At 46.3% G+C, this 25,398-nt stretch overlaps 1 protein-coding gene and 1 long non-coding RNA gene across 3 annotated transcripts in view; one reads left to right on the forward strand and one right to left on the reverse strand.

Moving 5' to 3' along the window:
* Nucleotides 1–379: 379 nt before the first annotated feature.
* LOC124963648 (uncharacterized) lies at nt 380–3,978 on the reverse strand. Of its 2 annotated transcripts, none has more exons than XR_007104761.1 (3): nt 3,858–3,978; nt 1,743–1,956; nt 380–1,326 (listed from the first exon to the last, which is right to left on the reverse strand). It is a non-coding gene; the product is annotated as an uncharacterized LOC124963648 (long non-coding RNA). The 2 variants fall into 2 exon arrangements; XR_007104762.1 differs by lacking the exon at nt 3,858–3,978 and adding an exon at nt 2,259–2,703.
* An 11,099-nt stretch (nt 3,979–15,077) lies between these two features.
* The window catches only part of Kif3c (kinesin family member 3C), a 39,946-nt gene continuing 29,625 nt past the window's right edge, over nt 15,078–25,398 (forward strand). The window contains exon 1 of the mRNA XM_047522767.1: nt 15,078–17,413. Within this exon, the coding sequence (XP_047378723.1) occupies nt 15,875–17,413 (1,539 nt within the window). The 5' untranslated portion in view covers nt 15,078–15,874. The remainder of the gene's footprint in view (nt 17,414–25,398) is intronic.

The following is a 25,398-nucleotide window of genomic DNA, read 5'->3' on the forward strand; positions in this document are numbered from 1 at the left end:
TGGAAATTGCCTCTACTCTACAGCATGCTGTGATGCTAAGCTAGGATGTTTCAGAAGTTAAGGGTACATTGGGGGGCTGGGGTTGTGGCTCAGTGGTAGAACGCTTGCTTAGCATGTGTGAGGCACTGGGATCGATTCTCAGCACTGCATATAAATAAATCAATAAAGGTTCATTAACAACTAATAAAATTTTTTTTTTAAATAAGGGTACATTGGGCTGGGGATATAGCTCAGTTGGTAAAGTGCTTGCCTCGCATGCACAAGGCCCTGGGTTCAATCCCCAGCACCACAAAAAAATAAATAAATAAAAAAATAAAGGTACATTGGGCTGGGGCTGTAGCTTAGTGGTAGAGCACTTGACTTGCACGTGTGAGGCACTGGATTTAATCCTCAGCACCCCATAAAAATAAATAACTAAATAAAATAAAGATATTATGTTCATGTACAACTAAAACCATTTTTTTAAAAGAAGTTAAGGGTATTAAATGTATTTTCAATTCACAATCTTTTCAACTTATGACGAGTTTCCTGGGAATATGACTGGATCATAAGTCAAGGAGCATCTGTATGCTGTTTCTTAACGGGGATAATTATAGCCCCCACATCCCACCCCCACATCCATTCTAAATTATGCTTCTGTGTTTTGTACACCTTTCTGGATTCATAAAATAATTCAGAATTTTTAAAAATAGAAAATTATTGACATAGATGATGGCGGTTATCTATAGAATAGGGGGAGAAGAGAGACCCTAGCACCGCAGTTGTGGAAATGCAACTGGTGCAGGATGGAGGTGGGGCTAAGGAAGGGATGGAGTAGGCCATGGGAATTGGGGATGAGGGGATGGAGGGTAAGAAGAACTTCATGGTGAGTGAGGCTACAAGAAAAAGGCAACTCTCCAGATAACGGGCTTGAGAGTGAGACCTGGCAAGGGGTGTTCGGGTGGGCTCAGGGTTACATTTTGGGTTTTGTTCAAGTGGGAATGTCCAAGCTCCCTTTCTGTGGTGTGGGTCATTTGGTTGGGAGGAGCAGAAATGGACTCAAGCTAGCTGAAGGTGGGGAAATGGAAAATCAACCATGGGGGCTCCTCCCTCTGTAACTTCTAGCACTTGTGTCTTTCCTCTGTTCTTTCCATCTGCTTCTTTGTCTTCCTGGTCAGGAGGACCAGAAACTGGGGTGCCTGGGAATCCTACAGGGCAGACAGGTCACTAGTGAAGCTGCTGAGCAGGGTGGACCAGCTGAACGGGTGTCACAGATGCCCAGAAGTGATGAGCTGGGTGGGTAGGACATGGGTCACCACAGGTCCTGGTTGGGGCAGGATGTAGTTTCTGTGGTCAAAGGAAATAAAAGAAAAAAAAGATTGACTTGCCTTTGAGAAGAGGAAGCAGCAAGTTCAAGATCTGAGAAAGACAATGCTGGTATGGGTGAGGATGTGAGGGGACTTGTTTCCCAGTGATATTCTCTACAGGACTGTCCCTTTCAGTCTCAAACAGGCTGTCCAATGCCCATTCCTCCTTGTCCCCCGCCCCACCCCCACTTCTCCCATTCTCCTCCCTCACTGCCTCCTTTCCTTCACTCCAAACCCTGGCTCCCTGCCTCACCTCCTACACACAGCCAGCCTGCCCTGCCTGCACTCTTTAGAAATGTTCTAGAAAGGTCGTCAAGGACTTTCTTGTTGCTATATCCAGACAACGGATATTCTTTAGTTCCAGTCTTGTTTCATTCATTCAGTCATTTATCTTACCCTATATTTTAGGGGTCAACTGCTTGCCTCGTGCTGGTGATACAATATTGGGCAAGACCAGTGGGCAGAGGCTTCTCTGGAGACAGTGTGTTCTTCTTCCGCCAAGTCACCACACGCTCGTGTACATGCATGCTGGCAGGCAGATGCCCTCGTGTTTTCTGTTGACATCCTTCCCAAAACCTCTGACTGGGGACCCAGCTGCCAGTCATGCAATCTGTGGGGACATTGACACATGGGAAGGAAGTTGGGCATGTGACCTAAGCTGGGGAGTAAGAGGGAGCAGGCAGCCTGGAGCGGGCACCCGGGGCTGTGCTCATCAGCTGCCTGGGACCATTTGCTAGTGGGCCCAGGAATGCGTAACTCTGAATGGCAAGCACCCAGTGGAGAAGGGCACACTGCCAGGACCTCGGGCTCTGGGCCTCTTAGGCAGTGCCTAAGGGGGGCCAGGGGACTGACTTCAGCCCTTCCGTTGACAAGCAGCCCCAGGCACATGTCTGCCACCTCATACTCCTTTACCAAGTTCTGGTTTTGCCCCTGGAACTTGATGCTTCCAGAACTGCCCCTGGTGAGGTGAGTCCCTAGGAAGGGTCCTGGATTCTGGGCAGGACTTTAGCTTCCGACAGTGTAAGGAGCCAACCAGTCAAGGCTGCGGCTGACTGAATGTCCAAGGGTTCTGGTGATAGAAAGTCCAGTTTTCTTTCTTTCTCTTTCCTAGGGAATTATATAACATAAATGAAGAATAAAGAGGAGAAGGAGAAAGACTAGGTAGAAGGAGAAGGGAAGAGAGAATAGGAAAGGAAGGAGGAGGTAGAGGAGAACATTCAAGGAAGAACACAGCCCTGATCATGTCATTTCTCTGCTTCAAACTTTCAATGACTTCTCATTCCTCATTAGATAATCACACTCCCTTCTTACTGTCTCTCCCTCCTTTCCGACTTTTCTAGCCATATTGAGCTTCTGGAGTCTGCTAGGGTGTTTCCACAGGTCTTGTGGGAAATTGCCCCATAGGATTGCAGAAACTGAAACAGAGGCAACCTCAAAATGCGTTCATGATGAGGACCACAGGGAACTACGAAAGTGGGGTTTTGTGGGTGTGGTGGCACATGCCTGTAATACCAGTTACTCAGCAGGCTGAGCAAGAGAATTGCAAGTTCGAGGCCAGCCGGGGCAATTTAGCTAGACCCTGTCTCAAAATTAAAAAAAAAAAAAAGGACTGGCGATATAACTCAGTGGTAGAGGGCCCCTGGATTCAATTCCAGGTATGAAAAAAAAAGAGTAGGGGTGGGGGTGCATATGTGGGCTTTGTTTCCAGATCGGTGACCACAGAACCACAGGAGAATCATGTCCCCTCTCTAAGCCTCCTTGCCCTCACTTGTTCAGGAAAACAGGCATGGTGCCACATGCCTATAATCCCAGAGACATGGGAGGCTAAGGAAGGAGGATCTCAAAGTGGAGGCCAGTCTTAGCAAGGCCCTAAGCAACTTAGCAAGACTGTCTCAAAATAAAAGACAAAGAGGGGCTGGGGTGGTGGCTCAGTGGTAGTGTACTCACCTAGCATGCATGAGGCCCTGGGTTCTATCCTCAGCACTACATAAAAATAAAGGTATTGTGTCCACCTACAACTAAAAATATATATTTTTTAAAAAGGGGGGCTGGGGATATAGCTCAGTTTGTAGAGTGCTTGCCTCTCAAGCACAAGGCCGTGGGTTCAATCCCCAGCACTGAAAAAAAAAAAAAAGGGAGGTAGGTGTTGGAGATGTGGCTCAGTGGTAGAGAGCTTCTGGGTTCAATTCCCAGGCAAAAAAAAAAAAAAAAATCCCAGTAATTGAGGCAAGAGATCACTGGCAAGGTGTTAAGCAACTCAGTGAGACCCTTCCTCTAAATAAAATACAAAATAGGGCTGGGGATGTGGCTCAGTGGTCGAGTGCCTCTGAGTTCAATCCCTGGAACCCCAAAATAAATAAATAAATAAAATAATAATAATAATCCTGTTCTGCCTCCCTCCTGAGTTATTGTGAGGCTCCAGGCTCCGGTGAGATAAAGAAGCCAGAAATCCTTAATTATCAAATACCCAACAAATACTGTAGGGATTGTTCCTACTACTGAGTAGATTACCTTGAGAAGTGTAGAGGCCTGCCCGTTCCTCTCTCAGGGCTTCTTTTTCTGACAACCCTCCACCTCATTAGAGCATTTAAAGCTTTTCAAAGTACTTTTATATATATTGTGTCATTTGCTCCTGACCATGTCTGCACAGGTGGCTGGGCAGGGCTGCCCTTTGCTGGGCATATAAGGGCACAGGCTCAGGCAGACTGAAGTCACCAGGAGATCCTGGGTCACATTGTGGCAGAGCCAGGACTGAGCTCAGGTTTCAGGACTCTAGCTCAGGGCCTGCTCTCAGTTCCTGGGGCTGCTCACTCCCAGCACGTACCAGCTGCTGTCCAGTTTAAATTCTAAACCTTCACAGTGTACACACAGGATCTTCCAAGGAGGATTTTAACTTCCCTGTAGCAGATAGTGTGGCCTTTGGGTGCTGATGTCTCAGAAGGTACTTGAGCCTTTACCGATAAGACAAGCTTAGGTTTTGAAAATCGACCCCATCCAATGGTGGGAGTTTTCTTCTTATGATAATTCTCAGTCAACAGCCAGGACTCAAGTATTTACGTCAATACCTTTTAGAAGACGTCTTCCAAGTGTGATTTTTTTTTTTTTTTTTGGTACCTGGGAATGAACCTGGGGGTGCTTAACCATTGAGCCACATCCCATCCTTTCAACATTTTTTTTGAGACAAGATCTCACTAAGTTGCTTACGACCTTGCTAAATTGCTGAAAGGCTGGTCTTGAACTTGCTATTCTCCTGCTTCAGCTTCTCTAGTCACTGAGATTACAGGTGTGCACCACCTTGTGTGGCTGATTTTGTTGTTACAGTAATTTTTTTTTTTTTTTAAGACAGGGTCCCACTGCGTTGCTGAGGCTGGCCTCTGACTTCATAGGATTAACCAATCTTCCTGCCTCAGCCTCTGGAGTAACTGGGAATACAGGCAGGTGCCAGTACACCTAGTCTTCCTCCCTACCTCCCTCTTTCTGTCTTTCTTTTTCGCTCTCTTTCCTCCTTTTCTGTTCTTTCCTTTCCTTTCTTCTTTCGATAAGGAAATGATATTTATTTTGGCTCATGGTTCTGATGATGTGGTGCCATATCTGGTGCTGGCAGAGACCCTGAGGCCGAGCAAGGAATCGCATGGCAATAGACACTCTCCAGGTGTGATTACTTTTTTTCATGTGGTACTGGGGATTAAACCCACGGCCTCCCACATGCTAGGCAAGCACTCTGTCACTGACATAGATCCTTGACCTTTTTTAAATTTTTATTTTGAGAGCTGGTTTTGCTAATTGACACAGGCTGTCTTCAAACTTGCTATCCTCCTGCCTCAGCCTCCTGGGATAAAGATGTACGCCAGCATGCGCAGCTCTCCAGGTATGATTCTAACCACACCATGTGCAGAAGGCCTAGGCACTCCACAGACACTGAGGGATGGCTCAGTGTTACAGCACTGAAAGTTACCTGTACCCAGCATTCCTGGTTAGAGCTGGGCAAAGAAGCACGCATGTTCCCTGACCTGGAGTTGAAGAAATGGCATCAAGCCTAAAAATCACAGCAAAGATGGTGAGTAAGCACTCTGAATGAGAAATACTCTAGACTCATAAAGGCAGAGATCTCTGCAGGTTGGGAGGTTCTGAGGAAACTTCTTGGCTGAGGGACCCCCAACTTCCCAAGTTCATTTCAGTGTCAGACTGAAACATTCTTGCTATTTGTAAATCACACCAGGAAACCATCCCTGAAATACCAGGATGCAAAATTCAGGATGTGTTAGTCAACTTTTCATTACTGAGACAAAATACCTGAGAAAAATGCCTAAGAAAAACAACTTAAAGGAGGAAAGTTTTATTTGGGTTCACAGATTCAGAAGTTTCAGTCCATGGCCAACTGGCTCCATTGGTATGGGCCTGTGATGATGCAGAACATCATGGGAAAAGGGTGTGGTGGAGAAAACCTCACGTCTTGGCAACCAGGAAGCAGAGAGAGAGGAAGGGGCTGGGGACAAGACATGATCCCCAAGGCACACCTCCAAGGACCCATTCCCTTCAACTAGATTCTACGTTGTACAGCTTTTGCCACTTCCAAAAATCTCTTCGGTTGGGCATGATAACACATACTTGTAATCCTAGCTACTTGGGAGACTGAGGCAAGAGGATGCAAATATAAGATCACCTGGGCATATGAGTGAGACTCTGTCTTTAAATGAAAAATGAGAGCTAGGAGTGTTGCTTAGTGGTTAAGCAGCCCTGGGTTCTATCCCCAGTGAGCAAACAAACGAACAAACAAAAACAAAAAATTCAACTATGAATCCTTTAATGGATGAATTTCCACTTTGGGACCCTGCTGTGTTGGGGATTAAGTCTTCAACATATGGGCCTTTGAGGGACACTTCATATCCAAACCATAACAAGGCCATTGGTCTGACAGCTGATTGATGGTGAGTCAGGGGAAAGGGCATTGGACAAGCAGACAGGAGGTGCAGGACCCTGTCCTTTTCTGCACAGGAGCCAAATGAAGCAGAGATGCTTTCTTGTCAAGATCAAATGCTTCAGAGATCATGCCAACCCAGGTCTCCTGACTTTCTGCTGTAACTGTTTCCTCTCAGGTTAGTGATAATGTTAATACTTGTTATGATATGAATGTTTTTGTCCCCCAAAATTAATATGTTAAAATTCTAGCCCCCAAGGTGACAGCTTTAAAAAGTCAGGCAGGCCAAGATGGTGCATTATTGTAGTCGCAACTACTCTGGAAACTGAGGGAGAGGATCACTTGAGCCCAGAAATTTGAGGTCAGCATGTACAACATAGTGAGACCTGTCTCAAAAAAAAAAAAAAAAAAAAAAAAAAAAAGAAAAAGAAAAGAAAGAAAGAAAAATGAAAAACAGAGAAAGAGAGTCTTGGGTGCAGCTCAGTAGAAGAACACTCGCCTATTATGTTCAAGACCCTAGGTTTGATCCCAGCACCAAAAAAAAAAGAAAGAAAGAAAAAGGGAGGGGGGCTTTGGGAAGGTGATTACATCATGAGGTCAGAAGCCTTCATGAATGGTATTAGTGTCCTTACATAAGAGTCCAAGGGAGCTTGTTTGCCCCTTCTACTATTATAGTGAGGAAGTATATTCTGCAAAGGAAGCTGGCCCTTGTTAGCCCTAGAATCTGTAGGCACTTTGATCTTGAACTTCCCAGCCTCCAGAACTGAAAGGAAATGTTTACTGTTTATTACCCATACTGTGACATTTTATTATAGCAGCTCAGACTGACTAAAACAATACCCAACAGAAAGGTGTTTGATGTGCACAGGAGACACGAACAACATGCTCTGGCATCATGATTTGTAAAAACCCCAAACTGGAAACCATACCAGTGTCCAGCAGAATTAGATCATGGATGGTAAACTCATACATATTATGTAGTAATAATGATGGATTACAGTTTGACACAACAACATGGAAGAATCTCTCAAAAGAAATAGGAGGGGCTGGGGCTAAAGCTCAGTGGCAGAGTGTCTGCCTATCACATGAGGCACTGGGTTTGAGCCTTATTTTTATCCACATAAAAATAAATAAAATAAAGGCATACCATCCATCTATTAAAAAAAAAAGAAAGAAAGAAAGAAAGAAAACAAATAGGAAAAATTTCACACACAAAGGAAAACATACTGAATTTATATAGACTTTAAAAATAGCCAGGGGCTGGGATATAGCTCAATTGATAGAGTGCTTGCCTTGCAAGCACAAGGCCCTGTGTTCAATCCCCGCTAAATAAATAAATAAATAATAAATAAATAAAAATAGCCAGGTGCAAGCCTGGTACAGTGGTGCACACCTATTATAATCCCATCCCTTTGGTCACAAGTTCTGGGCCAGTTTGGACAATTTAGCAAGACCCTACCAATGTCAATTCATATGATTCAACCTGCTGTTTCACAACAAAAAATACATGAAGTTAAGTGGCCATTCAAAATAAGAGTTGTAAAGCCTGTTGATAGCTTCATTCCCCATTTATTCATTATTCATTTGCCATTCATTCCTAAGAGCTTACCAGTCATATTTCCAGGTACTACGATATAGATTGAAATTCTCTCATGGTGTTTGCGTTTGCAATCTTTTTTTTTTTTTTTTTTGGTACTAGGGATGGAACCCAGGGGTGCTCTACCACTGAGCTACATGCCCAGCCCTTTTTTATTTTTTATTTTGAGACAGCGTCTTTCTAAGCTGCCCATTCTGGCTTTGAACTTTGGATCCTTCTTGCCTCGGCCTCCTCAGTAGCTGGGTTTACGGGCATGTCACCATGGTGCTTGGAATCTAATGGGAAGATAACCCACAGATAAAGAAACATTTAGAATGTCATATTGTGCTAAGTGTTGTGGGGGGAAAAACAGTGTCAGGATATAGAGATGAAGAGATATTTTCGTGTGGTGAAAAGGACTTCTGTGAGGAGGTGACATTTGGAAACAGTGGAATGGAGTGAGGGAAGGATGCCATGTAGAGAAATGAAGGAAAAAGCTCGCAGGCAGAAATAAGACCAAGCGTCCAGGACCCACACTGGAGGATCAGGAAACAAGGTTCCTGTCGCAGGATCAGAGTGAGGCGGGGAGAGAACATGGAGTGGTGAAATGGGAGAAGTAACCAGGGACTTGATCACATAAGGCCTATGAGCCCTCCCAGTAACGACTTTGGACTTCATTTGGAGAGTTGTAAGATGTCACTGGAGGATTAAGAGCAGGAAGTGGTGTGGTCTGATTTATAGTTTAGAAAGAAGACTCTAGCTGTTCTGCGGCAGAGGGAGAGTAGGGAAGTAAGGAGGATGCCCGTTAGAACGTTCTTTTGATGTCCAAGTGAGAGATGAAGGTAGCATGGACTAAGGCAGGCTGGTGGCGCACAATGCTTTGGAGTCAAGATCAAGAGATTTTGTAGGTAGAACCCAGATAGGATTTGTTGATGGTGGCATGTAAGTTAAGAGGAGGCAATAATGTGTGGCATGCTTCACCAGTGATCCCAGTGACTTGCAAGGTTGAGGCAGGAGAATCACAAGTTCAAGGCCCTCCTTGGCAACTTAGTGAGACCCTGTCCCAAACTTTTAAAAAAGGGTTGGGGGGCTGGGGTTGTACCTCAGTGGTAGAATTCTTGCCTAGCACGTGCGAAGCAAGGGTTTGATCCTCGGCACCACATTAAATAAATAAATAAACCCAAATAAAATAAAGTTATATAGAGGGCTGGGGATGTAGCTCAGGGGTAAAGCACCCTTGGGTTCAATCCCTGGTACAAATAAAATAAAGTTCCATATGTAGTATGATCAATACACTTTTTGAAAAAATGTTCTTAAAATTGTTTTGGTAACAAGAAACTTAAGTGTGGCAAAGTAGAAGAAATCTTTTTCTGTTCCTTTTGTGTGTGTGTGTTGGGGGCTGCTGGGGATGGAACCCAGGGCCTTGTGCATACCGCTCTACCACTGAGCCATATCCCCAGTCCCAGTAGAAGAAATCCTGTTGGGGAAACAGAATATATTCATAGGCAAATGGATAACAGTATTAAAAAAAAGAAAAAGTGCTAATTGCACATGGCACACACTGCCACAAAGGTAAGGAAAGGAGGAGACAGGCGCATTTTACTGAGGAGGAAAGAGTAGGAATGGATGGTTAAAGAAAGAAGAGGGAGTTAGTTCAGGCAGGGAGTAGATTGAGAACTGAGCCTTAGGGCTCAGTACCGGGTCCTGGGAAAAAAATGCTGGCTTTGGAGTGGGAGAAATTAGGCTCAAGTTCCAGAGCTACAGCTCACAAACTGAGTGAATGAGAAGATTAAATAAAGCATCTGAAACTCACCTGTTAGGTGCCCAATAAAGGGTATATGAACAACTCTTTTTTTTGCGGTGCTGGGGATCAAACCCAGGGCCTTATGCTTGCAAGGCAAGCACTCTACCAACTGAGCTATATCCCCAGCCCGAACAACTCTTTTTAAATATTTTTATTTAGAAAATTTTTTCAGGTTTAAAATTCCTTTTATATTATTTATTTATTTTTTTGAGGTACTGGGGATTTAACACAAGGGCACTCTACCACAGAGCTATCTCCCCAACCTTTATTTATTTTTTATTTTGAAAGAGGATCTGGCTAAATTGCTGAGGCTGGCCTCAAACTCACAATTCTCCTGCCTCAGCCTCTGAGTTGCTGGGATTACAGATATGCACCACTCTACCTGGGTTCTTAAAAATTTTTTTTTCTTTGATTGACAAATTCCATTTATCAGAAATTACCATAGAGACCATAGAAAATAAACTGTTCACTCCCCAGCACCAGGTTCAATCTCCAATACAGCCAAACAAACCAAAACAAAAATCCCCAGCACCACATACATATATATACATATATAATTTTTAAAATATAGTCTCGGACACACTGGGGAGTCTATTGTTATATAATCTGATAGCAACTGACTGCAGAAACTTGATAGCATTCAGTAATTTTGTCACATGGTCATGTCGCCCTCTGTTGGCATAACTTGGTTTTGCAGGGTAAATTCAAATCCTAAATTATTGATTGCATTTGAACTTTACTTTGTAGGCCTCAGGATTATTAAAGAGTGAATTCTGTCTTCCTGGTATAGTTATATAGTCATACCCTGGCTGTCATCAGGACCACACTGGGAAAGATGCTGGTATGGGAATCCCAATGGAGGAAAAAGAAATTTGTTATCAAAGAAAATGAAGCAAAGGTGCTTCTTCCTCCCACTAAGTCAAGGATGGGTCTGTGCCTGATGAAGCTATGGCTCAAACTGGGACTGAGAAGCAACTGATCTGCAACTTGCTCCCACAGTGAGTTCACCCCATGGGAAAGACTATGAGGTTGGAGTCTTAGTGGTTGGATTTTCTTCCCTAGTCACTTCATCAATCTGAAGAGATATTCATATTTTCCCCTTTCTGGAGACTGATGTGAGGGCCAAGAAGGTAATAAAAGTGATGATATTTTATGAACTGCAGATCATTCTGCACACATAAGGGCCTCTTACTGTCACTGTTTTGTTTCACTCCACCATTTTCTGGCTCCAAATTTCTTTGAACATTCATTCACTTGTTTAATACCCAATATTGATTACCTAAAGTATATACAATCATGAACAGTGTGTAACTACATGTTGGGTATGGGGAAAGAAGATACAAATAAAAACATCACAGCCCCTGCCTGCAGGGGAGCACACATTATGGTGAGGAAGACAAACTCATGTAACCACAGTACAAGTCTCACTGTGGTGACTGTAAGAGTAATGAGAGACCCTGGGTTTGGTCCCTAGCACTGGAAAAAAATAAATAAAGGACAAAGCTATAGAATCATAAGGTGAGGAAAGATTAAGTCTGGTAGTAGAGTCAGGACAGTTCAAAGGAATCTCCCAGAAGAGTGATGGTCATACAAGGCTTTAATTTATTTTGTTTATTAAAAAAAAAAAAAAAACATATTGAGCCAGGCATAGTGGCGCATGCCTATAATCCCAGCAACTTGGGAGGCTGAGGCAGGAGGATTGCAAATTCAAAACCCATCTCAGGAACTTAGCCAGGCCCTGAGCAACTTAGCCAGACCTTGTCACTAAATAAAATATAAAAAAGAGCTGGGGACATGGCTCAGTAGTTTAAGCACCTCTGGGTTCAATCCCTGGTACCAAAAACAGAACAAAAACAACAAAAAAAAAACAGACATGCTATGTCTTCATTGTGTTCATTGAACAACAGTGAGGTAGACAAGTAATTAATGATAATTATGCTAAGTTCTATGAAGGAAAGAACAGGGTAGGATAAGAACAAGAACAATATCTTTAAAAAGAAACATTCAGGTACAGACCTGAAGCTGGAAGAGGAGGAATTTGGATAAAGATACTGAGGATAAGAATTCTAGTAGCAGAAACAGAATATGTGAAGGCCCAATGGCAGAAAGTTGGGGGCCCTTGTGGGCTGCATTAATGATTTGGACCTTACCTTAAGAGCAGTGAGGACAGGCGTGGTGGCTCATGCCTATGATCCCAGTGACTAAGGAGGCTGAAGCAAGAGGATGGAAGGTTCAAGACCAGTCAACCAGTCTCAGCAACTTAGTGAGGCCATAAGCAACTTAGCAAGACCCTGGCTCAAAAGTAAGGGCTGGGGATGTGGCTCAGTGGTTAAACACCCACGAGTTCAATCCCCCGTACCAAAAAAAAAAAAAAAAAAAAAAAAAAAAAAAGGCAATGAGAAGCATTGGAAGGTTTTCTGCCTAGAGTGACACGATCAGATATATGTCTGTAAAAGATTACTTTGTAGAGAATGGATGAGTGGGGATAAGAGCAAATCAAGGAAGACCAGATTGCAAGCTACTGTGGGAGGCCAGACCAGAGGAGATGATGGGTTGGCCATGCTAGTGGCTATGGAAGTTGGAGAAAAAAATTGATAGATTGGGAAATATTTAGGAAGTTGAGTTGACAGTATTTGGGGTTTTAATGGATATATTGGAGGTGAAGGAAATGCTGTTTATAGGGCTAGAGACCATATCTGGAGGAGCTAGTTTGAAAGGGAAAATGATGAGTTCAATGTGAATAATAAAATTTCAGGCTCTTGGGGAACCATCCAAGTGGCTATATCCATTAGACAATTGGGTATATAGATCTGGAACTCAGAAGGGAAGTCTGAACTGGAAATAGGAATAATTTAGACAAAAACTGAAGTCACAAGCTATTGTGAAACTACAGGGTAGCACTGGAAGAAAAGAGAGCTTAGAACTAAGCCTAAGTGAACTTCAACACTAGAGTTGGGGTGTGAATAACTGGCTGAGGAGACTGAAATTAAGCAACTAGAATGCCGTAGGAGGAAGTTTGGAAAAATATAGATACATGGAAGTCATGTGAAGTGAGAGTTTCAAAAAGAAAGAAGAAGTAGATTATGTCAAAATCTCCCAGTGAAAGGGGCCCACTAGAGTTGGCATCACGGAACTCACTGACATCCTTGGTAAGAGAAGTCTCTGTTGAGTGGCCGAAGTAGAAGTCATATGAGGTTGAGCTGTGGGATGAACAGAAGTTGAGTCTGTGTAGATAGGAACAAAGTTAGGAGGATATTTCAGGCAGAGGAACAGCATAAGCAAAGACACACACACATACACACACGCACACAACACACAAAAAAAGTGGCATGTTTAGATGATCTTAGGCAAGTCAAAGTGGCTGGAGACTCAAGTGTGTATGAGGGAGGAAGAATGGTTGAAGCTAGTACTGAAAGGGAAACAATAACATGAACTGCTTTGAATGCTAAGGACAAAAGGAAAGAAAAATATTATTTCTTGAGTATTTTTTGTGGCCTGTGAGTTTTTACATATATTATCTGACACTTTTATGTAAGCTCTGTGAATAAGGTAAGCATTCTTATCTACATTTATCCCACTGAGAAAATAATTGTTCAGAGAAGATAAAAAATTTGCTGGGGGGAGGGGCAGTTATACATCTTGTAAGCAAAGGCATTTCAATCTTCCATACAGAAGGATCTGGGCTGGTGCCTTGCCAGGTGGTAACATCAGGTGGTGAGAACAGGGTGAGGATTTATTTTATCCAGCACTGTGTTAGCCAAAATAGAGAAAAGGTGTTCAAAAACCAAAGCCAAGTTCAACAGGAATATAATTCATTCTTGAATGCACAAATGGTGCATCAAAAGTCTGGTTGCTTGAGCCAAGAGAGGTTAGTCTACAAGGCCAAAACCTCACCCAGTAACTGACCCCAAAGCCAAGATTATCACAAGGAGTGGAGCTTGCGGATCATGAAAGGGGAGAGGAAGGCCCAGAAACTTCAGAAGTGGGTAAACCACCAGCTAAGCCTCAAGTCTGTAGCCTAGTTGACGTTCAAGTCCTAGGGACTTAGAGATGGGGAAGAAGTGAGGAGATGAGTTCTTCAGAGTTGAACAATTTGGCCTCTAGAGAATAGCATTATTGGAAACGGAAGAAGGACCTTGAAGTTCCAGGTAACAGCATCTCCTCCATCTGGATCTCATATAGAGGAGAGTAAGGGCAGCTCAGTTCATGATTCAACTCACCTTTCAAAGTGGACCATGGATAGGACTCTGGCTTGATCCTTGGACTTGTGGAACTACACTAATTACACTTCCTTTGTATTCTAGAGGGAAAGAAATATGAAGACCTCAAAGAGGAACACCAAGCACCGACCTGGTCTATCTCGGAGACTCAAGGAAGCAGATGCTGTCAGACAATTGAAGCCAGGCCAGGTGCCCATCTTAAGGGTTTCTCATGGGTAATATATTTCATGATCCATTGTTTCATTTGAGTACTACAACCACTCTATAATACAGACATTATTTCTCTCCCCATCTCCAATTCTTTTGAGCAGATGAGGAAACTCATCCTGGAGCAAAGTAAATAACTGCTCAAAGGCACACTGTTGGATGGAGATCAGACTGGAAGTGGAATTGGGTTTTGTTTTATGCAAATTCTATCTTTCTGCTATAGGGGGGAAAAACGGGTTAGGGAAGGCTTCATGGAAAAGCAAGTGCTCCTTCTGCCCAAGTGGAAGGGAATCAGGTGCAGAAGAGTGATAGGATCTCTGGGCAAAGGTACAAATGTGCAACACAGAACCAGTTAAGGAAACAAAATTTGGTTCCTAGAATCTGTGCTCCTTGAGGTCGAGAAGGCCGCAGCTCCTCCAGTGAATGGGCCCAGAGCTCAGCAAGTGCTAAAGTGTTTGGAGGCATGACTGTGGAGCAGATTCTCCATAAGAGCCTGGTGGAGGTGAGGCTGGGACGTCAGAAGACGATAGGCTTTTATAGCATATGGAAAGCGATGGAGGAGTTGCAGAGGGAGCTAGGGTGCATTTGTGGACATGAGGTGAGTAAGCAGCGGTTCCAGCAGAGATAAAAAAAGGCCAGAAGTAAACCAGGTTAGGGAGCGGAAAGGATAGCTTCCAGAAACATTCAAGATTTAGGCTCCCCGAGGCCTGGCGACACCCTGAAGGGAAGTTAGTGACATGTACCCATCTACAGGCAGAAAGGCAGGAGCAGTGGGAGACGGAGGATGGTGGCTGCAGAGGGAACAAGCGTGGGTGGTGCAACCTCAGCAGTCACTCGAGGGTTTCACGCGGCAGAGGGAGGGGCTCCGAGACTGGAGGACTGGAGAAGACATTAGCAACCTGCCAGAACCCGGTTAACAAAGGCAGGACTACATCTCCCAGCATGCTCGGGCTCGGTGGGGTGACGGCGGGCGGTGGCTGCGCTGCATCCGACTGGTGGGCTCAGGACCTGGGTCGGCACCCGAGCCTGTCATCCGGGAGGGGTCGGCGGGGAGCAGGCGGCTATGCACCCGGGTCCCCCGCCCACGGGCCGCGCCCAGCTAGCGGCCCCCGCCCCGCGGCCCCGCCCCTTGCCCCACCCCAGCCGGGAGACTTAGCTGGGGCCGCAGCGCGGCGGCGGCAACATCACTCTCGCCGCCGCTGCTCCGCCCCATCCCCTTCTGTTTTTCTCTCATTCTCCAGTGGCGGCGGTGGGGAAGGCGGAGGCAGAGGCAGCAGCAGCCGCGCTGGCTGCAATGAATGATCCCCCAGCTGGGGGGCAGGACTCCAGGTGAGCCTCTGCCCTCGGGAGGGCCGGGACCCCCGGCCGCCCCGCACCGGCAGCCCCCGCCATGGATCCCTAGAGGGAGGAGGAGGAGGCGAAGACAGCCCTGCCGCCCACCCCCATCCCATTTTCCTCTTCCTTTATCTCATTGTTGCCGAAGCTGTTTACGGCAGCGCTCCCTCTGCCCCAGCATGGGGCGGGCTCCGGGCACTGCCCTTCAGCAGGCGCTGCTCCCGCGGCTGCCCGGGGATTCTGCCTAATTCTACCTCCCCAGTCCGTGCACCAAGGATCAGAAAGCAGTGGAGGCCCGGACTGCAGCAGCGGCGGGGCCACTTCCCAGCATCCCCACCCTAGGAGGCTGCATGCGGATTGAAGAACGGCGCCTGGGGGCTGGGCTGGCCCCACTGATCCCGACCTAAGGAATAGGACAGCAGGACCGCCCAGGCTGTGCAGGGGAGCAGAGGAAAGGACAGCAGCAAGATGGCCAGTAAGAACAAGACCAGTGAAGCCCTGAAGGTGGTGGCCCGGTGCCGCCCCCTCAGCAGGAAGGAGGAGGCAGCTGGTCATGAGCAGATCCTGACCATGGACGTGAAACTGGGCCAGGTGACCCTGCGGAATCCCCGTGCAGCCCCTGGGGAACTGCCCAAGACCTTCACCTTTGACGCCGTGTACGATGCCAGCTCCAAGCAGGCAGACCTGTATGATGAAACCGTGAGGCCCCTGATAGACTCGGTGCTTCAGGGTTTCAATGGCACGGTGTTTGCCTATGGCCAGACAGGCACTGGCAAGACTTACACGATGCAGGGGACCTGGGTGGAGCCTGAGCTGCGCGGGGTCATCCCCAATGCCTTTGAACACATCTTCACCCACATCTCCCGCTCCCAGAACCAGCAGTACCTGGTCCGGGCCTCTTACCTGGAGATCTACCAGGAGGAGATTCGAGACCTGCTCTCCAAGGAGCCAGGCAAAAGGCTAGAGCTGAAGGAAAACCCTGAGACAGGCGTCTACATCAAGGACCTTTCTTCCTTTGTCACCAAGAATGTCAAAGAGATCGAACATGTGATGAACCTGGGGAACCAGACCCGCGCGGTGGGCAGCACCCACATGAACGAGGTCAGCTCCCGCTCCCACGCAATCTTCGTGATCACTGTGGAGTGCAGTGAGCGTGGCTCTGATGGCCAGGACCACATCCGTGTGGGGAAACTCAACCTGGTGGACCTGGCTGGCAGTGAGAGGCAGAACAAGGCGGGCCCCAACACAACTGGAGGGACAGCCACACAGTCCACGGGTGGTGGCAGCAATGGAGGTGGCGGTGGCAGTGGTGGAGAGAGACCTAAGGAAGCCTCCAAAATCAACCTTTCTCTGTCTGCCCTGGGCAACGTGATTGCTGCTCTGGCAGGTAACAGGAGCACCCACATCCCCTACCGGGACTCTAAGCTGACCCGGCTGCTCCAGGACTCTCTGGGCGGGAATGCCAAGACCATCATGGTGGCCACACTGGGACCAGCTTCTCACAGCTATGATGAGAGCCTCTCTACCCTACGCTTTGCCAATCGAGCCAAGAACATCAAGAACAAGCCACGGGTGAATGAGGACCCCAAGGACACGCTGCTGCGGGAATTCCAGGAGGAGATTGCCCGCCTGAAGGCCCAGCTGGAGAAGAAGGGGATGCTGGGGAAGAGGCCCAGGAGGAAGAGTAGCCGCAGGAAGAAGGCTGTGTCAGCCCCAGCGGGGTACCCTGAGGGGCCGGTGATTGAGGCCTGGGTGGCCGAAGAGGAGGATGACAACAACAACAACCACCGTCCACCCCAGCCCATCCTGGAGTCAGCCTTGGAGAAGAACATGGAGAATTACCTTCAGGAACAGAAGGAGCGACTGGAGGAAGAGAAGGCGGCCATTCAGGATGACCGCAGCCTGGTAAGCGAGGAGAAGCAGAAGCTGCTGGAGGAGAAGGAGAAAATGCTGGAGGACCTGCGGCGGGAGCAGCAGGCCACAGAGCTGCTTGCAGCCAAGTACAAGGTAAGGGCCCCAGAGGAGCCCCAGCATGAGAGAAGTTCCTGCAGGGGTCTTGGCTGCCCAGCTCTTCTCTGAGGGTCCGTGAGCTGGCCCAAAGTGGGATGCTCTCCCTCGGCACCATGCCCTATCCACTGTCCCTGGAGCAGCCAGGCAAATTGCTCCAATTGACAGTCGGGCACATGCATGAACGCACATGAAGCAAAGCGGCTGGGGGTGTCAAGCCAGTGAACTTGGGGTGGTTTGACCTGCTGGTGGTTCCAGGTCTGTGGATGGCCAGGCAGGACATCACCCCATGGATTGTGGGTTCTTGCTCCTGCACAGCCTCCCCCACACCATTCTTCTTCCCTCTGCAGCATCTTCAGACCTCACATCATATTATATCTGACATTCAGATAGTAATTCACAGTTTACAAAATGCCTCATGATCTCACTTGATTCTTACAATAGCCAGCCCCCCTCCCTTTTTTTTAATGGTGCTGGGGATCAAACCCAGGGCCTTGCACAAGCTAGGCAGATGCTCTCCTATTGAGCTACACCCCCTATCCCTTAAATCCCCATTTTCTAGGTGAGAAACTCAGGTTCAGAAAAGTGACAGGACCAGGGTTTCCATCCTACAGTGGCAGAACTGAGCAGGAACCCATGGACCTTATGTTCTTTTAGTTCTTCATGGTCAAGGCAGGAACCTGAGTGGATTCTGTTCCTTGTGAAATTTGTCCATTAGGCCCACTCAGTGCCAGGTTCATTTAGTGCCAGGCCCCTTGTTTGGTGTCATCAGGAAGGAGATCAGGGGGATCAAGCAGGAGCTGTGGTGGGCTGTATACTGGAGCCCTAGAGTCTAGGCGGAGCTATTCTACAGCCCGTTGGGTGACCTCGTGTAAGTTGTTTTCCTCTTTCCTCATGCCTCATTTTCCCTTTTTGTAAAATATGATGTTAGCTTGTGTGTTCTCTGAGGTTCTACCAATGTGACAATTCTGTGACCTGGATTAATCTGAGGAAAAAACCAAATGGCCTGCACACCCAGGCCCCATCTTAGTAGTATTCAATTTCCTCTTGCCCTGAGAGATGTCAGGGCCTCAGTGTCCTTCCTGAGCTGTTCCCTTCCCATGGGAGCCTCCAGCCCTAAGTGGGGCTAAGCTACTGAGGCCCCTGCCTAGCCCGTCACAGACCTGTTAAATTTAACTGCTGCAGATGCTGTCACTCATGGTTCCAGGCATTTCTAGCTCCTTGAAGCCTTCAGTACTGGGGGTTGGAGGAAGGACACAGGGAACCTTGAGCTGCTGAGAAGACTAAAACATTGCCATTTCCTCTACCTTCTTAGGAGTGTGGGCTGAGAGCAGGAAAGGCCAGCCCACAGCACTAGAAGAATGATAGTCAAGCTATAGGCATTGTCTGTGTGCTGGAAATGGGCTGCTGCTGGAGGGGCTCTGGTCTCACGTGTTTAATATTTAATTCACTCTGTGAGCTCAACCAGAGTGATGCTGAGCTGCTTCCTCAAGAGAAGGATCAGGGTCCTTGCATGCTGTGGGGGCTGTCCTGGGAAAAGCAGGATATTAAAGTCAGTCCTCCATAGCAGGGAGGGAATCCAGACAGGTTGGTGTTTTCAACTGGGAAATCTTACCTGGTCCATTTACCATTGGTTACACTACCAAGACATCTCTCACCCCCTCGAAACTGGGAGGCCAGGGGAGGAGCAAAGACTAAGAAGGGAGGAAGTGTAGACAGACACTGAAGTTGCCTGAGAAAGCAGGTAGAAGGGTAGAGCAAAGGTTCTTATTACAGGGAACTGACCTGCTTCCCTCAATAATATTCTTGGATCTAAGGCAATGTAGGCACAGATAATAGAACAGTTAAGAGATCAGGGTATAGCTGGGCTCAATGGCATAAACCGGTAGTCCCAGCTATTTGGGAGACTGAGGCAGGAGGATCGCTTGAGCTCAGTAGTTGAAGGCCAGCCTTGCCTTAGTAAACAGAGGGGAGGGGAGAGGGAGAGGGAGAGGGAGAGGAAGAAAGAGAGAGAGTGAGAGAGCGAGAGCGAGAGAGCACGTAAGTGCACTATCAGGGTCGCCAATGCTGGAATTGTTGCACCAGAGATATAGCTCATATAACACCACAGTTTTATAGCTGGTGGGGGCCTTGGGAAACTTGAGGCCTGGAACTTGCCCAGGGCCACGAACTGTGAACTGAGCAGAACCCGTACTTTTCATACTTGGTCCAGAACTTTCATTATTCCAAGGTTATCGGGTTACCTATGCTCCTTGACAATCAGTGATTTGTTTTCATATAACACTTTGCCATCTTAATCTCCTTGAATCCTCCCAACAACCCCAAGAGACGGGTACTGCTATTTCCATTTGACAGTTGTGAAAAGCAGGACTGGGGAGGTGGAGGCTGGTCAGTGACCTTGGCTGATAAGTGGCAATGCCAATAGATGCCCCCAAATCTGCACGAGATTCCTCCTTGTTTGTTCATGATGTGACTCAGGGCAAAGGACTTTGCCTCCCTAGGCCTTGGATTTTCATTTGCCTAAGGAGGAGGAGAAGGCTGACATAGCTCCCTGGGGAGTGGGTGAAATGGTCATGATGTGCTGGCTTTCAGATCTAAGCAAGGGGAAATTCCAGGAGGAGAATGATTCCATATCCCGTGACTTCTTGTCACACCCAGCCCAGGATGATCAGCAGGGAGCAAACCTAGAATGAAGCCTAAACAGAGGACCCAGCCTCCCTGGTGGAACCTTTAAGGCAAGGCCTCAGCCTCGTACAGCTTGGGATGTTTCTGGGCTGGTGGACACAATTTGAGAGCTGTAAGGGAACGCAGGTGAAAAGTGGAGAGGAGGAGCACAGTGGGGACGGTGGAGGTAGCTGACCTGAAGATGAAATGAGATCAAGCACCAGATCAATGGAGGGCATTTGCAGCCACAGGGTGGCTTCTGGCCACCAAGCAGGGGTCCAGTGATCTCGAAGACTGACATCTTTGTTGTCAGTTTAACTCCTTCCTTGCCCTGCCATCCCAGCTACCTTGCCATAGCCCTGCCAAGGCAGGGAGCAGAAGAGTCTCAGAGACCTCAAAAATCAGGAGCATGGATCCCTCCTAGAAATTAGCTAAGCTTTTGCTTCCCATCTTCAACTCACGCGTCCCCACGGTCTGAGTTATGGCATCATCTCCAGTTCTCATCACCCCCCATTCCCATCCTCCAATCCACACCACCCTCTGGGGGCAGCTAACCATAGTTGAGATGACCCAGTGCCCTGGTTCACTCTTTGACTCATCTCCTAGTCTGTCTTGCCTGCTTCCCTGCCTGCCACCTCCAAGGCTCCCCATTCTCTTTGTTCTCCCCTTGCTGTGTACAAACTCCAGGCCCGTCTCCTTAGAATCTTCTTTCATCTTTCCTTTCTTGTTTACCATATTTATTGTAAACTCCTTTTGCATTTACCCCATTTACTTTGTTTACCGTGGGCCTCAGGGGACATTAGTGTGGACAGAGGTGTGAGAGTTTGTGATTGCTATCAGTGCTCTGTTTTCCATTAATCAATAGTGATCCATACTTAGGTCGTGGCTCTCCAGAGAGCTGGGAGAATTGATAGCAGTCTAGGCCTATGAGATAGAAATAAGTGACATCACAGACCCACATTGCAGAGAAAACTCAAATGTTTGTGCACAATGCACATACTTAACTGATGACTGGTGAATTTGTGTAGATTGGTTGGGGAAAGTCCCACTTTACTCAAATTTAATCGTGCAAATTTATTTATTTATTTACTTACTTATTTATTTACCCTGGTGCTTGGGATCAAGCCCAGGGCTTCATACATGCTAGACAAGTGCTCTGCCACTGAGCTACATCCCCAGCCCAAGACTTTTTTTAATGACTGCTTTGATTTTGAAATTAAAATTTCTGAGGGGCTGGACTAAGTGATTTCTAAAACTTTGAATTCTAGCTACTCAGAGGAAAAGAAGAGTATTTGGGGGAGAAAAAAGCTGCAGCGGACATAGGCTGAAATTGAAGAGAGGTTGAAATAACAGTGATCCCAGTAAGTGGGTCTGCAGGGAGAAAGCTAGGGTCTTGGCCAGAGCCCAACTCTTTCATGGCACATGTAGAAAAGAAACCTGCAGGAGACCCCAAAGCCAGAGGGAGGCCATCACCACAGTGAGCACAAACTACACTGGAATTTTGTTATTCCTTTTGTGGATCGCTCTTCTTCCTCCCATCTTTCTGCCTGGGGGTAACCGTAGATGGGGGTACAAGAGAGGGTGGTTCAGACGTGAGAAATAATAGTAATAACAATAATAATGATGTTTAACAAATGCTTGCCTTGTGCCAAGTACTATACTGTATACAAATCAGCTCATTTAATCCATGCAAGCACCATCCAAGAAAGGTATTGTATGGGGCAGAATTATTCCAACCCAGGTTTGTTTGACGTAAAATTCGATGCCCTTTTCTGCTTAAAGAATTAGTATTTATCAGGTTGGGAATTGGTTGCTGTGAAGGTGTTAAAAATGATAGTAGCTATTGTAGATGTGTCAAATTTGAGGTGGCAGAAACAGGAGGGCAGCTGGGGATGGGTCTGTGGAGCTTAGGAGTTAGCACAAGACTAGGAATGGAGATTGGGGGCTCTCGTTAGAAGAGAACTCAGAGGAGACCCGCAGCCCTCTGTTCTTGACCCTCTTCCTTTATGATTCCCAAACTAAGGTCTCCTGTCTTGGCATCTCTGCTGTTCTGACTCTATAGATTGCTAGGTTAGGACATGGCATCAGAGTCAGACAGGTCTGGGTTTAGCAACTTACTAGTTCTGAGACCTCTGAGCTCCAGTTTCCTCATGTACAAAGTGGAGTAATAATAATAATAATAGCTATGTTATAGTGCTGCTGATAGAATTAAATGAGATGATCCATGTTAATCTCTTTGAACAATTCCTGGTACATAAATGTTAAGTAAGTAATTATCTCCAACAGCTGTATGGAGGTTTTCACTTGACCACCTTCCTGACATGTCAAGCATATCATGTTTTAGCAATGGCAAAGCCCAACAGTCTGACTGTAATGTTTCTCTTCAATCTTGCCTGCCTAAGCAAGTTATCCAATAGGAGACCTCACAGGTGGCTGGTCTTCCCCATTCTTTCACCCCAACATGTCCTCCCTGACCTGCTAGTTACAATGTTTTTGTATCGTGGATTGTCCCTGGTAATAAGGGAGAGGGAATTACAGAAGCATGTTGAGCTCAATATAAAGAACTTTTAAAATATATATATATTTTTAGTTGTAGGTGGACACAATACCTTTATTTTATTTATTTTTATGTGGTGCTGAGGATCAAACCCAGTGCCTCATACCTGTGAGACAAGCACTGCACCACTGAGCTACAGCCCCAGCCCTAAAGAACTTTTTAATAGTTAGAATTGGGTTGCTTCAAGAAGTAGTGAGTGGCCTTAGTAGTAGTGAAGGTTTAATGGGCGTATACTTAATCCCAAACTCATGGAATTGAATCCATTAAATATGTACAATTTCTTACATGTCAATCATGCCTCAATAAAGTATGGGCCTCCATTCCTGGGAATGTTCATGGAGAGACTGAATGTCAATCTAAGGGATTAGATGCAATGTTCTAAGGGACTGATGGATCATAAAAGCCATACAACTATATGATCTTTAAAATCTCCTTCTTGTGTGTAATTCCAGCAGCTTGGGAGGCTGAGGAAGGAGGATGTCAAGTTCAAAACCATCCTCAGCCTCTTAGCGTGACCCTCAGCAACTTAGCAAGACCCTGTCTCAAAAATAAAAAATAAAAAAGGGTTGGGGATGTGGCTCAGTGGTTAAGGGCCTCTGGGTTAAATCCCTGGTACCAAATAAGTAAATAAACAAGTCCCCTCTCTTAAGAGTTTTTGGGCTGGGCTTGTAGCTCAGTGGTAAAGTGCTTGCCTATCACGTGTGAGACACTGGGTTCGATCCTCAGCACCACATAAAAATGAAAAAAAAAAAAAAAAAGGAATTATCCATCTATTAAAAAAATTTAAAAGAGTTCTTAATTGCTTAAAATAGGATCTTCTGTTGCAAAATATAAAATGCTCAGTTCATTTTTTTGAGTATTAAAAGAGGGGTTGGGGATATAGCTCATTTGGTAGAGTGCTTGCCTTGCATGCACAAGGCCCTGGGTTCAATCCCAGAGCCACCAAAAAAAAAAAAAAAAAAAGAGAGAAAGAGAGAAAATTAAAAGAGGGCTTAAAATTCAATATTGCATGAATTCAAACAATAATAAAAGATAATTTTCAGTTCTGTATCATAATCAATTCAAGAATTAAAGACAATGAGAAGAGAGAGGAGAGAAATAGAGGGGACAATGAAGAAGGGAAGAGAGAAATAGGGCCATAGAGGCAAGGAGAAAGAAGAGAGAGTGGGCAGTAGGGTGGGCAGCAGGATTTTGGGGGGAAAGCAGCCTCAATTGGGACATAAAGTTTTGTAGAGAATTGAATCCTCAATATCATTCCACTGTCCTGATCTTGGTGTTAATCTCCAAATAGGGCTGGTTGCCTTTTCTAGGGACAGCCCAATAACCTAGGGAGTGTCTTCTTTCCCAAAGCTGATCTTGTTCCATCTGCATGTCCCCAAGGACACCAGCCCTATGCATATACTTGGAGATTTATGGGCTGGGTGACCAAGGAACTTTGGGCACCCCCACCTCCATCCCAGCTGAGTCCTCCACCATCAGACCCTTGAGAGAAGACTGGAGATGACACGGGACACACATTCCAGGCTGGGTCTGGCATCTAGGTCAAAGCCCATGGCCTCTGGGTATCAAAGGGAGCAGTACCAGTGTTCCTGTATTCCTTTCCATCTCTGATAGCTGCAGTCAGTTAACAGAGCTGTCCTGTGCCAGGGGCATTTGTAACATAAAGACTTGATCAGTGGGAAGCATATAAGGCTAATGCATTTCTGTCTGAGTCCTGGGCTTCAGGTTTTGGTGAGGCTCAGCAAACTTTTGACTGGTGTTGGGTTTCTCATGAAATTATCAGCTAGAAGTGCCGTCATCATATTGTCCTTAGTCATTCCCAGCCCCTGGGTGGTAGCAGGGGATTGGATAAAGTAGCCCGACATAATGTTCTCATTGTGCCCTGAGGACCAGGAAGAAAGGCCTGGACTTCAGATCAAGAGCAACGCTTTTTTCCTATTTTGCCTGCTCGCCCTGTGCCTACCCAGTCTGAGCAAGGCATCTTTCCCAATGCTACTGAACCAGGTGGCATGTCTAAGCGGAGAGGAATATGGTCTCTCTTCCCATAGATCCAGCTCTGTGGCTATGAAAACTGTACAAGGCAGACTTCTGTGTCTAGAGCTTCTAGGTCACCTGCACTTATTGTTTAAAGTATCTTGCATTTTTATTTATTATTTGGTTCATCTTTTGATGCTGGAGCTCACCCAGGGGCCTTGCACGTGCTAAGCACATGCTCTACCATAGAACTGTACTCCTGACTCCTAGAATTTTTAACATCTTGAAAAACTCCTAGGCGTTAACTCCTGATTAGACTCAGGGTTACTTTCTGGTTGTCCCTGTTTCCTCTCAGAAGAAGACTACCAGCTGAGTGTGATTGTGCATGCCTGCAATCTAGCAACTGGGCAGCGGGCAGGATCTGAGGCAGGAGGATCACAAGTTTGAAGACAGCCTGTGTAACTTAGTGAGACCCTGTCTCAAAATAAAAAATAAAAGGCTGGGGACATAGCTCAGTTGTAGAGTGCCCCTGGGTTCAGATCCAGTACTGTAGGGAAAAAAAAAAAAATCCCCATGACAAGTAATGATATTGAGGCGCATTAAGGAATGAACAACCCAAGGTCATACACTTAGGATGTGGTATGGCCAAAATTATGAGCCTGTGTGTGCCTGACTCCATAGCTCCTGATCTTCCACACTGCAACACCAGCCCAGAAAGGAAGGATTTGTGCCAGATCCCTGGCTAATAGGCCCCAGTGGGAACTCTTGTCTCTTGGGATACTTAACTCAT

This window comes from Sciurus carolinensis, chromosome 13 (assembly GCF_902686445.1).
Source record: "Sciurus carolinensis chromosome 13, mSciCar1.2, whole genome shotgun sequence".
Lineage (NCBI taxonomy): Eukaryota > Metazoa > Chordata > Mammalia > Rodentia > Sciuridae > Sciurus > Sciurus carolinensis.